Source organism: Helianthus annuus, chromosome 14, assembly GCF_002127325.2.
Source record: "Helianthus annuus cultivar XRQ/B chromosome 14, HanXRQr2.0-SUNRISE, whole genome shotgun sequence".
Classification (NCBI taxonomy): Eukaryota; Viridiplantae; Streptophyta; class Magnoliopsida; order Asterales; family Asteraceae; genus Helianthus; species Helianthus annuus.
In genome coordinates this window covers 126,146,281-126,162,032 of record NC_035446.2, presented here as the reverse complement: position 1 = coordinate 126,162,032, position 15,752 = coordinate 126,146,281, and the positions used below count along the sequence as shown (strand labels likewise).

The following is a 15,752-nucleotide window of genomic DNA, read 5'->3' as shown; positions in this document are numbered from 1 at the left end:
TTTGTTTTTAATTAATTTTAATGAAAATAAAGGTATTCGGGGCTCGTTTTCGTATACGGGGTGTATTTTAGGACATATTGGGGTACTCTAAATATTTTTAGGGTGTCGGAAAAATTTAGGAGGGTTGTTATACCAAAGGGTCTGCTTGTTGAATCTCAGTAGTTGACTCAATAATACAATCATCCTTGACATATAACCTAACCGGTTGTCCATATGGAATATTGACCCATGGGTAGATGGACGGGCATCGAGAACGAACCTTCTGAAGGAGAGTCGTCCTATCCACATGGTTGAAGGCATTAGAGAAGTCAAACGTAAGCATAGCCAACGACCCATCATCGTGGAAATTATTTTAAAACTTGTTTGCACTATGGAGCAGAACCTCTGCCCCACAAGGAATCTCTACCCCGAATTAAGAATCCCCAAGGTAATTCGTCGTATCTTCCCCACCTTCCTCATAGCCAGCTTAGAAACCAACATCCTCTAAATAGCGCCTACCGCAATAGGCCTAGTCCCATTGTGCGACTTGAGCAGCATGTTAGCAGGGCAGCTGCAACAAACTTCGGCAAGGCCCTGGGACATCGCCCCCTAATCACACGTTGACCACCTTGGTAATAGATCTAAGTAAACAAGAGGCAATCGCATACCCCTCTCCCAAAGGGCATCCAGAGTGTGTTGGGCCCTCAGCCCGTCCCTCCTATGAAAAGTCCCTTTGGGGAAGGATTTAAGGCATCATAGGACACAATCGGCTTCCACAGATAAGGGGTTCTGTAATTAAGGAAACATGCAAAATGGGCGAAGATAGGACGATGTGTCCTAACATTGTTCAAATATTTAGAGTACCCCAATATGTCCTAAAATACACCCCGTATACGAAAACGAGCCCCGAATACCTTTATTTTCATTAAAATTAATTAAAAACAAATTTTAATAGTCTGTGGCGGGCTGCGAAGACCTAAGCTTGGTCTTACGCGGGCCGTGAGTGTAACACCCCGTATTTCGAAGAGAATATGTAGATAGGACACAATCGGCTTCCACAGATAAGGGGTTCTGTAATTAAGGAAACATGCAAAATGGGCGAAGATAGGACGATGTGCTTATCTACTAACACCCTCATAGCAGCACCACCAAAAGATACAACGTCGGAAGAACATAGAACTTTAACCACAGTTTTGAGTATCAGTGTTCAGATGTAACGTTAGTTCATGTTTATTTACTGATTTCTATAGAATAAGTTAACGTGTTCTGCTTTTTGAGTACTATCTCTGTTTGGAATTAAAACTAATAAATTTGTTTAGTTCTCATAGTTCGCTATCCTATCCTGTATTCATGTTTGAACAATGTTAGTCTACTATATGACCATTTAGGTGTTATTTTAGTGATGTTGCTTCAAAGGTACAATCATTTACACACAAGAGGTTCAGCTGCTTTGGTGCAGTTAGCGCTAGTTTACATCTTCTGACAGTAGCGTGAGTTATGAGATTGGATCATTTGCGCCCCACAATTTTTTATTCAGATAAAATATCTATTTACCTTCTTCCTTAGGGGTTTGTGCTTCTTTGTTCTTGACTTCGTGCCTCTTGTTGTTTCAAATGTCACTATTATACTTTCACTACATTAGTTCTAGTTATATAGAGTACCTTTTGTTTTGGTGTGTGATTTCTTTAGGACTCACCACTCGTTTAGTTAAGGTTTTGAAGTATGGGTGTCTTACTAGGGGCAACCTAGGATAAAGCCATAAAGGTAATGCCCACCTCCATCCAACCCTCTTCAAACTCTACCAATAATTTTGTTGTATGTGGAATTTATTGTGTTCTGTTAATTGATTGTAGTTCATATATAATTTTTATATTTGACGCATTCTAACACTATCTATTTATAACACTTCAGAACTATAAATCTTGAATCTAGTCTAAATAGCACCAAAAGACACCTCAAATCACATCCAATTATTTATATCAATGTCACTCAAAAGTCCCCTACTTTAATCCACCATATCAAACTAAAGTCATACATGTTCATGGTTTGGTGTGGAGTTTATCCTTTTTTCTACATATTCTCTTTTTAACTAACGGCCAACAAAATCAATTCCAAGCACTTTCGAGGCATCTCTATTAAAATACGGGGTGTTACACTCACGGCCCGCGTAAGACCAAGCTTAGGTCTTCGCGGCCCGCCACAGACTATTAAAATTTGTTTTTAATTAATTTTAATGAAAATAAAGGTATTCGGGGCTCGTTTTCGTATACGGGGTGTATTTTAGGACATATTGGGGTACTCTAAATATTTTTAGGGTGTCGGAAAAATTTAGGAGGGTTGTTATACCAAAGGGTCTACTTGTTGAATCTCAGTAGTTGACTCAATAATACAATCATCCTTGACATATAACCTAACCGGTTGTCCATATGGAATATTAACCCATGGGTAGATGGACGGGCATCGGGAATGAACCTTCTAAAGGAGAGTCGTCCTATCCACATGGTTGAAGGCATTAGAGAAGTCAAACGTAAGCATAGCCAACGACCCATCATCGTGGAAATTATTTTAAAACTTGTTTGCACTATGGAGCAGAACCTCTGCCCCACTAGGAATCTCTACCCCGAATTAAGAATCCCCAAGGTAATTCGTCGTATCTTCCCCACCTTCCTCATAGCCAGCTTAGAAACCAACATCCTCTAAATAGCGCCTACCGCAATAGGCCTAGTCCCATTGTGCGACTTGAGCAGCATGTTAGCAGGGCAGCTGCAACAAACTTCGGCAAGGCCCTGGGACATCGCCCCCTAATCACACGTTGACCACCTCGGTAATAGATCTAAGTAAACAAGAGGCAATCACATACCCCTCTCCCAAAGGGCATCCAGAGTGTGTTGGGCCCTCAGCCCGTCCCTCCTATGAAAAGTCCCTTTGGGGAAGGATTTAAGGCATCATAGGACACAATCGGCTTCCACAAATAAGGGGTTCTGTAATTAAGGAAACATGCAAAATGGGCGAAGATAGGACGATGTGCTTATCTACTAACACCCTCATAGCAGCACCACCACCAAAAGATACAACGTCGGAAGAACATAGAACTTTAACCACAGTTTTGAGTATCAGTGTTCAGATGTAACGTTAGTTCATGTTTATTTACTGATTTCTATAGAATAAGTTAACGTGTTCTGCTTTTTGAGTACTATCTCTATTTGGAATTAAAACTAATAAATTTGTTTAGTTCTCATAGTTCGCTATCCTGTATTCATGTTTGAACAATGTTAGTCTACTATATGACCATTTAGGTGTTATTTTAGTGATGTTGCTTCAAAGGTACAATCATTTACACACAAGAGGTTCAGCTGCTTTGGTGCAGTTAGCGCTAGTTTACATCTTCTGACAGTAGCGTGAGTTATGAGATTGGATCATTTGCGCCCCACAATTTTTTATTCAGATAAAATATCTATTTACCTTCTTCCTTAGGGGCTTGTGCTTCTTTGTTCTTGACTTCGTGCCTCTTGTTGTTTCAAATGTCACTATTATACTTTCACTACATTAGTTCTAGTTATATAGAGTACCTTTTGTTTTGGTGTGTGATTTCTTTAGGACTCACCACTCGTCTAGTTAAGGTTTTAAAGTATGGGTGTCTTACTAGGGGCAACCTAGGATAAAGGTAATGCCCACCTCCATCCAACCCTCTTCAAACTCTACCAATAATTTTGTTATATGTGGAATTTATTGTGTTCTGTTAATTGATTGTAGTTCATATATAATTTTTATATTTGACGCATTCTAACACTATCTATTTATAACACTTCAGAACTATAAATCTTGAATCTAGTCTAAATAGCACCAAAAGACACCTCAAATCACATCCAATTATTTATATCAATGTCACTCAAAAGTCCCCTACTTTAATCCACCATATCAAACTAAAGTCATACATGTTCATGGTTTGGTGTGGAGTTTATCCTTTTTTCTACATATTCTCTTTTTAACTAACGGCCAACAAAATCAATTCCAAGCACTTTCGAGGCATCCACTGGACAAACGGAGTACTCCGAGAATAACCCGAGTCCACCACCAATTTCGGGGAAAACCCAGTAACTCACCTGCCCGTAGGCACGACGTTGAAATTACTAGTAAAACGCGTTTTGCTCAAGTATCCAACTCAGGTTTGCCTGGGTCTCCTATCCTTGCCCACGAGTGCTTCACTCTGCACCAAGCGGGAGTCGAACCTGCATCTCTCAACAGAAATGCAAGTCTTCCACCACTTGATCTAGAGATCATTAGCTTTTGTCTACGACACTCTACGTATCAACTCTTTATACTTGTAACACAAAAAGTTTGAAAAAAAAAAAAAAAAAAAAAAACTCATAAGATTACGAAATCTAAAAGACCCGAATAACAAGCCAACATCCACATGTCAACATCCTCAGATTATTATTATTATTCATCTCCCCGATTACACATCATTTACCCTCCCTTCAATTACTCTTCATAACATCACACCCGAATCATTTCAAATCCACCAACACTTTTTCTCTTCACATTATCACATATCAATCAATGGCCAGTGGTGGTGGATACAGTGATCCGAGCCAAAAGATAGACTATGTGTTCAAAGTGGTGCTAATCGGAGACTCAGCGGTCGGCAAGTCACAGATACTCGCTCGATTCGCCAGAAACGAGTTCAGTTTGGACTCCAAAGCTACTATTGGTGTCGAGTTTCAGACTCGAACTCTTGTTATTCAGCACAAGTCTGTTAAAGCTCAGATCTGGGATACTGCTGGTCAGGAAAGGTGTCTTTTTTCTTCTTCTTATGTTAGTGATTGGCTGTGGTTGAGGTTTATGCGGTTCTTGGGTTTTGTGTGTGATGTGGTTTGTACTTGATTTAGCATTGTTGTTGTGGTTTTAGTGCATTTGTTGATGGATAATGTGTAGGTTTTGTTGATCTAGATTTTTAGTTTGATTTGCATGTAGTGCATTTGTAGATAGATAGATAATGTGTAGTTTTGTTGATCTAGATCTTTAGTTTGATTTGCAAGTAGTGGATTCATGAAATTTAGGGGCTCATTTTCTAAACTCTTCAGATATGTAGAGAAGGTTTTTTGTGGATACCTGTTAGATCAGGTCTGGTCTCGGTCCCGGTCCAGTTTGGTATTTAGATGTTTTGGGTACAAGAACGCCCCGTTTGCGGTGTACGCATACAATGTATATATGTGTGGGCCTGGGGGGCAAAAGTGAAATTGCACGAATTTTAACGTTATTTTACTAATTTCGTGAAAATAATGTTAAAAGTGGCAGACGGTTAACGGGTTAAGCATGCATCATGTGGTGGCGTTGATAGCCGAAAGACAAGGAGATACATGCACTAATCGGCCTTTGTTGTTATGTGTCTTATGTCCAAGGCTTGATGCAAAACTACTATCGAGCCGGGGGTCTCACTGGAAGCAGCCTCTATTCCTACGGGGTAGAGGTAAGGCTGTCTACATTTACCCTCCTGAGACCCTACCTTAGCTTTGCTGTTGGTGGGATTTACGGAGTATCATGATGATGATGTTTGGTTAGGTGTTTTATTGTTTCGTAAACAAGACTGTATGTGCTTCCTTACTCGTGATTTTTTTCGTTCTTATTTGTGGATAAGTGAAGACGGGTGGGTCAGGACTTGAGAATGTTCAAAAATTACTAGGAACATGTAACCGGATGATGAATGTACTTTCGCTTTTTTTTTCCAATATGGTGCTTGTACTTTTTTCAGTTTAGTTTGGTTGTTATAGTTTCATAAAAATGTGTTATTGTCGTCTTTATATCTCTAGGCTGTATGTTAAGACACTTTAAAATCGGTTATGATGTCACCTATAATTTGAGACCGGTCTTTATTGCCTCTAGGTACATTGTCTTTGTCTCTACTATTAATGATGATATCAATAATAGTTACAGAAATAGTAATAATAACAGAAAATTACCCTAACTGAGATTTTTGGCCTGCGTGATGCGTTAGGGTTATATGGATATCAGAAAATTTTATTTGGAATAATATTTGACACAAATGAGATCCATTCGTTACGAAAACGTCATTTTGTAATAATTCTCAGTTTGTTAACGAGCAGGTACAGAGCAGTGACAAGTGCATACTACAGGGGTGCAGTAGGAGCCATGTTGGTTTACGACATAACAAAACGCCAAACATTTGACCACATCCCACGGTGGCTAGAAGAGTTACGTAACCATGCAGACAAAAACATCGTAATCATTCTCATTGGAAACAAATGTGATCTGGAAGACCAACGGGCGGTCCCCACAGAGGACGCCAAGGAGTTTGCTGAAAAGGAAGGATTGTTCTTTCTGGAAACATCCGCACTCGAGTCAACAAACGTAGAAGATGCATTCTTGACTGTTTTGACTGAAATCTTCAGAATAGTCAACAAGAAAAGTTTGACCGCGGGTGAGGAACAAAAGGAGAATTCGGGTTCTTTGGCTGGCAAGAAGATCATTGTCCCGGGTCCTGCACAAGTAATTCCAGAAAAGAAGATGTGTTGTAGATCATAAGAATCATTTACATGTCTATGGAGATTATCTTATTGTTATGGAATATTATTTTTCCTTACTTTTATTTTTGGTTATGGGTGGTGCTGGTATTTTTTGTCCAGTGTATTCCATTGTTGTATGGTTGTTGATTGCAGAGAACACAACATAAATGACAACAGCATGTGTATGTTCAACTTCATCACTGTTATGTTACTGTCAGGTGTTGTTTGATTGATGATCAACATTTTGTTTAGAATCATATTTTCACATTTAATTTTGAGATGGTTAAGTTTGACCGTGGTGATAGACGACGCAAGTGTTAATATGATGATGAACGTGTTTATTCGAAAGGTCAGGTCAGGGTATGTGTTTAGGCCGAGCTGCCAACTAAACAGCATGGCATGTCGGCTTTAACAGATTTTGAATCTTTTTGCTAAAATTGTTAGTTTCTGTTACAAAAATCCACAATAATAAAATGCACGTAGAGGATCTTGTAAAAAGTCCAACTTTTGTGAGAAGTGAGAAATAATTTGGGAATGACACATGTCCCTTATCTTAATTAATTCAAAAGGGTATATTAGTAATTGTCCATTCTTATCAATTAATTGATTTCCAAAGATAACTGCAAAAAATATCCGGCGATATATTAGGGATATGATTCGAATTCGATTTGTTCTATACATTTAATTGTTTACAATAAGTTCTTGTTGTAGTGTTATATTATGTACAGGTATCTTTAATCTCCTTTTCATAGTGTTTTATCCCCATCAATAGTGTTTATTCTGTATAGTGTCTTAAAGTAAATAGATAGTGTTATATCTTTCTATAGTGTTTTATCATGTAATATACTGTTCCTTTCATAGTGTTTTATCCTCATCAATAGTGTTTTATTCTGTATAGTGTCTTACAGTAAACAGATAGTGTTATATCTTCCTATAGTGTTTTATCATGTAATGTAATATACTGTTCTTTATAGTGTTATAAAAAGTTGTTGTGAAGGAAATCGAAGAATTTATTTCAGTACGAGAAATTCGCTGATTTTTTAGGAGATTGATGGGGGTTTTGAAACAGTTACCATAAATTCGCTGATTTATAGGAGATTGATGGGGGGTTTTGAAACGGTTACCATATTTGAAACGTTGGAAAAGTCACTATTGCCCTTTAATTTTACATAAGGTCCTTCTAATTAAAACACAATTTACATTTTATACCCTATTGATCTCAACCATTAGATCAAATATCAAATGGTTTAAAACACTTCTTATGCTTCTCACATTTTAGACACTTTTTACCATATCTCTACCCAATAAAATGATTCAACGGAAATAATAGATGTATGCAATGTTTTCAGAACCGGACCGGACGTCAAACCGGTCTTCTTACTGGTTCAATGGTCAACCAACCTACTAGCAAAGAACTAGCAGGCAGTGGCTCAATAAAACAGAAACAGATACAAGCATATGGAAAACATTACTAATCAAATTTCTCCACCTAAGCCAATTCAAACACAAATTTTTTTATCTGTATTTAATCCACAGAAATGACAGCGATTTTATTTCTTCAAGATTGTGTTTGATCCTGACTGGAATTTTAGATTATCTATGTGTAGATATATGCAAGTGGTCGATCAAAAATTGATATCAAACATTACAGCTTTAATAACTAGGTAAAACAGAACAGAACAAATTAATTCAAACATGAATAACCATAATCCCAAAAACTTTTAGTGTGCCATAATCAGTCAAATAAACTTATAACAAAAAAGTATCAAAACCAATAACTTGCTATCATCGAAACAACCTCCCACTGAACACAAAGTTCAAACCTCTAGCAGCAGCCTAAGCAGCAATAGACGGCTTAGAAGCCGCTGACAACCTAGACCTCTTCTTCGCCAAGCTCTCGCTACGCCTTTCCCTCTGCTCCTTCAACCTTGTAGCAAGAAGCTTCTGGTATTCGGCAGCCTCAGATTTAGCCTTCGCAATCCTCTTCTTCTTGTCAGCAATTCTAGCCCTCTTCCTTTGCAAGGTCAACGGTGTCACCAACCTCTGGATCTTAGGAGCTTTGCTCACTTCCTTCCCTGTATAACAAAATTTCCGAATCAACCCGTTAATAAAACGATTCACCTCAACCCAAACCAACACTGAAAAAGATGAACTGTAACAATGATGTAGAACGAACCAGCTTTGTTTGTGAAAGTACGTCTGTAGGTGTTCACGTACTTCCTGACATCATCTTCCTTAGAGAGGTTGAAAAGCTTCCGGATCTTTGAAGCTCTTTTGGGACCTCTCATCCTTGGTTTCTCGACATCGGTTAAACCAGGAAGGTCGTTATCACCCTTTTTGACAATGACCAAGTTCAAAACAGAGAGATCTTGGCTCACAATGCATCCACGAACAGACTTCCTTCTTCGCTCACCGTTACGCCTTCCATAACCTCTAAAGCATGGGGTACCTGAAAATTATAAAAAACGAAATTAAATTTCCATCTGGTAAAGCATTGTTGTCATCAACTGTAAAACGTAGGGTTAAATCAGACTGTTAACTAACCTCGAACAAGTAAAAGACGAACACGTCCTGGAGTCAACACTCCCTGCTTCATTGGGAAGCCCTGTTTATCACAGCCTCCCATGATCTTAAACACATAACCCTTGAATTCCTGTTATCGAAACAAAAAAAGACTCTAAGCATATCTTGTTTAGATGGAAATTAAAAGCAGCAAAAATAAAAGTAGAATGATGAGCAGACTATCACCTCTCCAAGTGCATCTCCGCTGACTTCCTGAGAAATCCTCTTGTCATAAAAGGCACGACTGTACACATTTTGCAAAGTAAACAATGATTAGCCTGTGGTTGGCTCAAACCCCCGAAACTTAACGAGTAAACAAAAAAAAGAAGTATGCAGTTATGTACTGCTTTATAAATCAAAATAGCCTTAAAAACAAGACAGAGAATCTACAATTAAAAATATATATCACCAGTAGTTAGACAAATACCAGCGTATAGATATAACAAAAACTGAAAACAAACCGAACGTTCAGTAAACAGATAGGGATCCGTTCGGCGGGTGTCTGTTCATTTAATAAATGAACAAACACAGACAAGAAAATTCGTTCGTTTAGTTAAATGAACAAACATGAATAGAGGACATTGTTCGTCCAGTTATGTTAATGAACGTTCGGTAAAGTGTTCATTCATGTGTGTTTTTGTTACAGTTTATTTGTGTTTTTTAGTTTTTTTGTTTAATTACTTCAAACTTCTGAGAAATAAATTATTTACCATTTACCAAGCTGTTACATATTATGTCCACAAAAGCTTGTTTGTGTTCGTTTATTTCCATTTATGTTCATGAATGTTCGTTGCCAAAAACTTACAAACACAAACATCAAAGCTCTTTCAGTAAGTGTTCATAAACAGTTCGTGATCACATATATTTCCTTAACAAAAGAACACTTTGATTCCTTTGCAGCTATGTGAAAATTTTGATCAAAGGCCTGAGTGCTTAATTACTAAAACAACACAAGATTGAAACATATGTTTCAGAACTTCTAAAATGCAATCAACTACACCAAAAAACAATATACTCAGCGTCAAATGTACCAATTCCGTCCTCTAAACATTCAAAAAACACCTTAACATATCATTATAAATCATCTAAATATAATAAACAGCTATCTGTATCTAAAGCTTCGTATCAAACATAAGATATACAGGCTAAATACACCACAGACAAAACGAATAACAAATTAAGAGTGAAGTCGAGGTCTTACAGCTTTTGGTCATCGTCAATTTCGAGCTTTTTCTGGCATCCAGTTGTCGGATTTGCAATGTTGAACTATAAATACAACAAATAATAAATCTACTGATATGTGTTTAATATGTATTTGATGAAAATAGGGTTAGAGAGACAGGTTACCTTCATCTTCAGGCACCGCCGCAATGACGATTACAAATGACCTGTTTGAAGATTTAGGGTTTCTGAAACGACGACTGATGGCGTTTTATATCTGGGGTGTGAATGTGTGATTCGTTTGTTTGGGCCGTTGGGCTTTTTAGAGTTTCTAGGGGAATCATGGATCGATCTGACACTAGATCCAATTTTAATGGGCTTCTATCTCTCTTAGTTAGATGTGAACAAATTTTATAGGCTCCTTATCTCTCTTAGGTAGAGGTGAATAAAAGAATCAGTTACATACCTGACCGAGTGTATTCGACTTGAAACTGGTTTCGATTCCAATTCCTACCCGGTAGTCGGAGGAATCGGTCCAAACTCGTTTATAACCTATTGGTCCTACCCGGTTCCACTGTTTTTTTTTTTTTTTTTTTTTTTTGCCAACATTGGTTCCGCACTGGTTCCTACCTGACCTGGATTTACCCATGTAGGAACCGGTTTAACGATAAAAAAAAAATTAAAATTGGTGTAACGTTAAAAATCGTACTTTTGACTGTTGGAATGGTTCGTTGACTTCAAAGGTACATTGAAGATCACGATAAAGTCTTATCCATAAAAACATTTAAATGTAAAGGAAATTGTATATTCTGTGTTGCAAAAGAGTGTCCTGTACAATCTATATATACACCAAGATGCGTAACAGACTAGCCTATTAACAGGAAACCTAATCACCTATCCATATATAATATTGATACAATAATGGACATAATATGTATACGCTGATAGGAATAGGACGTGGGAAATTGTTGACTTACCTAAAGATAGAAAACCTATAGGGTGTAAGTGGACATACAAGATAAAGTATAAAGCAAATGGTGAGGTGGAGAGATACAAAGCACGTTTAGTTGCTATGGGTTATAATCAACGTGAAGTTATAGATTTTGGAGAAACCTTTTCTCCGGTCGTCAAGATGGTAACTGTTAGGTGTGTTTTGAGTATAGTTGTTCAGAATGATTGGTCTTTATTTCAACTTAATGTTAATAATGCTTTCTTATATGGTTCAATTGCTGAAGATGTATATATGTCACTTCCAGAGGGTTATTATTCTAAAAATGAGAATAAAGTTTGTAAATTGGTTAAGTCCCTGTATGGTTTAAAACAGGCTCCACGTAAGTGGAATGAAAAACTTACTAATGTGCTATTAAGTGTTGGGTTTGTGCAAAGTGTATGTGATCATTCATTGTTTACATTTTCTAAAGGTTCCATGTTTGTCATTTTGTTGGTGTATGTAGATGATATAGTGATAACTGGAAATAATAATGCTGAAATTGCTAAAGTAAAAACTATTCTTAGTGATACATTTCAAATAAAAGATTTGGGAACGCATAAGTATTTTTTTGGGAATAGAGGTTTTGTATAATCAAACTGGTTTGTGTTTAAGTCAGAGAAAGTACTGTTTGGAATTACTTAATGAGTTTGGTTATTTGGGTTGCAAACCCGTGAATACTCCCATAGAGTTAAGTCATGTTGTTAATTCTAAAACTGAAATTAGTAGTGAAAAACTTGTTGATGTCACTGGTTATCAAAAGTTAATAGGGAAATTGATATATATGTCTTTGACACGTCCTTACATTAGTTATGATGTTCGAAATCTAAGCCAGTTTATGCACAGTCCTTTAGAAGCACATCTTAAAGTTGCTTTAAAATTGTTAAGATATTTGAAGTTGAGTCCTGGTGTAACACCCCGTGTTTTCGAATGTCAAAGTCAAAGTCAAAGTCCAAGTCAACTTTGACTTTCTTTGACTGTAGATAGACTATTTTATGTTTTAGTTGTATTATGTGGAGTAAGTGTTGTAATCAGCAAGAATCGAAGTAATCGAATGTTTTTAACGCGAACCGATCTACGACTGTGAATAGTAGGAAGTAACAATGCGATAAAGTTAATCAATCAATAATCAAGTTAATCGATTCATCAATCAAGCTCGAGACTCGAATTATGCGAACTCTGGTATGGTTATACGTGCGTGTGTGCCTTATGTGTTACTTGTGCGTGCGTGTTTACTTTATGTTTGGTGTGGTATTCAAGCAAATCAATAAAAAAAATCGAATCGAAACTCGAAAGGCAATTGAATCCAATCGAAACCGACATCGAAATGTGAAAAGTGGATGCTTGTATGTAGATATAGTAGTTGGGACTGAAAGTAATTTGACTAGGAACCCTATCGTATTCGTATCATCGTCCAACGAAATCGAAACGTCGAAAATCGGCACGAAATACTCAAAGTGTGTCGCGGATCGAACATGAGGCATCAAATCGGTAAATCACGGCGTTGTGTAGCCTTCAACCTAATTTCGGGACGAAATTCCCTAAACAAGGGGAGGCTGTAACACCCCGTGTTTTCGAATGTCAAAGTCAAAGTCAAAGTCCAAGTCAACTTTGACTTTCTTTGACTGTAGATAGACTATTTTATGTTTTAGTTGTATTATGTGGAGTAAGTGTTGTAATCAGCAAGAATCGAAGTAATCGAATGTTTTTAACGCGAACCGATCTACGACTGTGAATAGTAGGAAATAACAATGCGATAAAGTTAATCAATCAATAATCAAGTTAATCGATTCATCAATCAAGCTCGAGACTCGAATTATGAGAACTCTGGTATGGTTATACGTGCGTGTGTGCCTTATGTGTTACTTGTGCGTGCGTGTTTACTTTATGTTTGTGTGGTATTCAAGCAAATCAATAAAAAAAATCGAATCGAAACTCGAAAGGCAATCGAACTCAATCGAAACCGACATCGAAACGTGAAAAGTGGATGCTTGTATGTAGATATAGTAGTTGGGACTGAAAGTAATTTGACTAGGAACCCTATCGTATTCGTATCATCGTCCATCGAAATCGAAACGTCGAAAATCGGCACGAAATACTCAAAGTGTGTCGCGGATCGAACAGGAGGCATCCTGATCGAACAGGCCAGCCGATCGGCTAGCATCTTGCCAGCCGATCGAGCAGCCCACTCGATCGGAACTCCTGGCTGATCGGCTGCCACTTTCCCTTTTTGGAAGCCTATAAATAGGGCTGTCCTTGTCTTCATTTCCACTTTTGGAAAGTTCTGACCGGCCAGCTCCTATTCTTCATCTTTTCTCAGATTTCTCCCAACTCCGGTAAGTTTTCGCTCTAACACTTGTACGTTCTTGATCATTACTTGATTCTACACCTTTCTATCTTTCAAAACTTGGATTCTAACCGTGAAATCACCAAGGTCTAGGTGTTCTTGGGTGATGTCATCATGGTGTTCTTGAAGAACATCAAACTTTGGCCTCATTCAACCATGAATAGCTTAGATCTAACCGATTTCCACATAAACAAGTTAAGATCTATCAAAGATCTAAACATCCACAAGTTGTGAAGGATTGAAAGAAGGAATCTCATCTTTCTTTCAACTCTTTTACACTCAATGCCTTCAAACCGTTAGAAACGGAGCTTGAACCGGCTAACTAATCATTCTAACAGTTAAAAGGTTTAAGATTCGGAGTCTATATACGAGGTTCACCGACAATGGGTTAAACTCTAAACCAACGTTCCGAACCGTTCACCGGCCGGACTTGGGTGATTCCTGTCCGAGCCAAAGAAACAAGTAGGAACGGGGGTTATCATAGTTCAACTCGTTGTCAAGATACCTTGAAAGAATGACAAATAGTCAAACAGCCAAGTGTTAGACGAAAGGCCGACCAGGTCAGACTTGCTGGCCGAACGGCTAGGCTGTTCGAACAGCCCAGCCGATCGGACATACCAGCCGATCGACCGGGCCAGCCGATCGGCTAGCACATGGTCCCACACTTTTAAAATTTCATGAAGCATAGTATTGAGGAAGAGATGTTCAATCGAACTGCGTTTGGTGAACATTACTCTTCGGATCATGAGATACTACTCTTCAACACTTGATCGTTTTCACAACTTGTTCGTAGTAGGGAATGCCAGCCGATCGAACAGACTGTTCGATCGAGTGACATTCTGTCGGGAATCACTTCTAAAGATTCCTAGCCGATCGAGTGAGCTAGCCGATCGAACGAACCGTTCGATCGACCGACTTGAAAGGTAAGAACACTTCAGTGTTCTCATATACTACAACGAAAACTTCAAAAGTTCAAATCCTCAAACACAAACACACCAGAGGAAGAAACAATCCACTCGAATGGCCCAGCCGATCGAGCCAACCGGCCGATCGAACAGGATTGTTCACGGACCTACCAGCCGATCGAACAGCCCGTTCGATCGTACCTGCCGTTCGATCGACCAGCCTATTCGATCCATTCACACTTGTTTGCATTTCCACGTTACTCATTGTTGTGCTATCGAATTATTCAGGCTAATCTTACTCTCAGCGCTCCCTTCAATCCATAATCAATCACTGTGAGTATACTCGATCCCTTTTTGCTTTTAGCACTTTTGGGTGTTACATACGTTACCTATCAAATTACAATCAAACACAAACTATTTGAACGCTAACCATTTGCATGTGCTACTTGACTAAATGAATGCTGTTTATTATGTTTACACGTGGAGTGCTATCTACCTGCCTTAGCAACATAGTACTATAGTTTGGACTCAGCACCCGTTCATACGGGGGTTGTTAAGGACAATTACTTGCATGGATTACGGTGGTAATCATGTATTGTGAACCGTCTCGGACGGTCAACCCGCAGTCGTTGGTATCGATGGTCCCATGTCGATAATTAACATGCATCGTTTTCCTCTATGTACGTGCCTGGTTATGCGTAAACTATTCGAACTCTATATGCTATTATCAAACTTGTGTGCTCACCTTTACATTACATGTATTGACTTTATTTTAACGTATGTGACAGGTGCTTAAGTTGCTAGGATGCTTAGGCGCATGGTGATGAAATCGAGGCTAGGGAGTCTAGAAATAATAAACAATTGTCTGTAATAATAATTGAATCTGAGTTGTCGAAACGGAATTATTTGCCTAGTTGCTTTCTATGATAACTTGTTTATTTATTTGGGATACGGTATGGGACGTATCATTTAAACTGAATTTATATAATAGTTGTTGTGGAAACTTCTGGACAATCTGTTTCGCTCAGTGTCGCGCCCCGATGATTCCGCCATCGGTTGGGGTGTGACACCTGGTAAGGGACTTAAGTTCAAAAAGAGTGGTAATGAGGATTTAACATGTTATGCTGATTCTGATTGGGCTAAATGTTTACCAGGAAATCTGTTACTGGTTTCTGTGTTTTTCTGGGTGGAAATTTAATTTTCTGGAAAAAAAAAAAACAAGAAACAAAGCACTGTTTCTAGATCTACTATGGAAGCTGAATACAGGTCCATGTGTTCAGCTACAT

At 38.2% G+C, this 15,752-nt stretch overlaps 2 protein-coding genes across 2 annotated transcripts; one reads left to right on the top strand and one right to left on the bottom strand.

The window, feature by feature from the left end:
* The first annotated feature begins 4,423 nt into the window (after positions 1–4,423).
* Positions 4,424–6,732, top strand: LOC110909341 (ras-related protein Rab11D). Its single transcript, XM_022154367.2, has 2 exons — positions 4,424–4,772; positions 6,084–6,732. Exons 1-2 carry the CDS (start codon positions 4,540–4,542, stop codon positions 6,520–6,522), a joined length of 672 nt encoding a protein of 223 aa, XP_022010059.1. The 5' UTR covers positions 4,424–4,539; the 3' UTR covers positions 6,523–6,732.
* Positions 6,733–8,168: 1,436 nt separating this feature from the next.
* On the bottom strand, positions 8,169–10,566 carry LOC110909340 (40S ribosomal protein S6). The gene is made up of 6 exons (XM_022154366.2): positions 10,413–10,566; positions 10,267–10,331; positions 9,252–9,309; positions 9,048–9,156; positions 8,680–8,952; positions 8,169–8,578 (listed from the first exon to the last, which is right to left on the bottom strand). The coding sequence occupies exons 1-6, from the start codon at positions 10,416–10,418 to the stop codon at positions 8,340–8,342; spliced, it is 750 nt and encodes a 249-aa protein (XP_022010058.1). The 5' UTR covers positions 10,419–10,566; the 3' UTR covers positions 8,169–8,339.
* Positions 10,567–15,752: the final 5,186 nt, after the last annotated feature.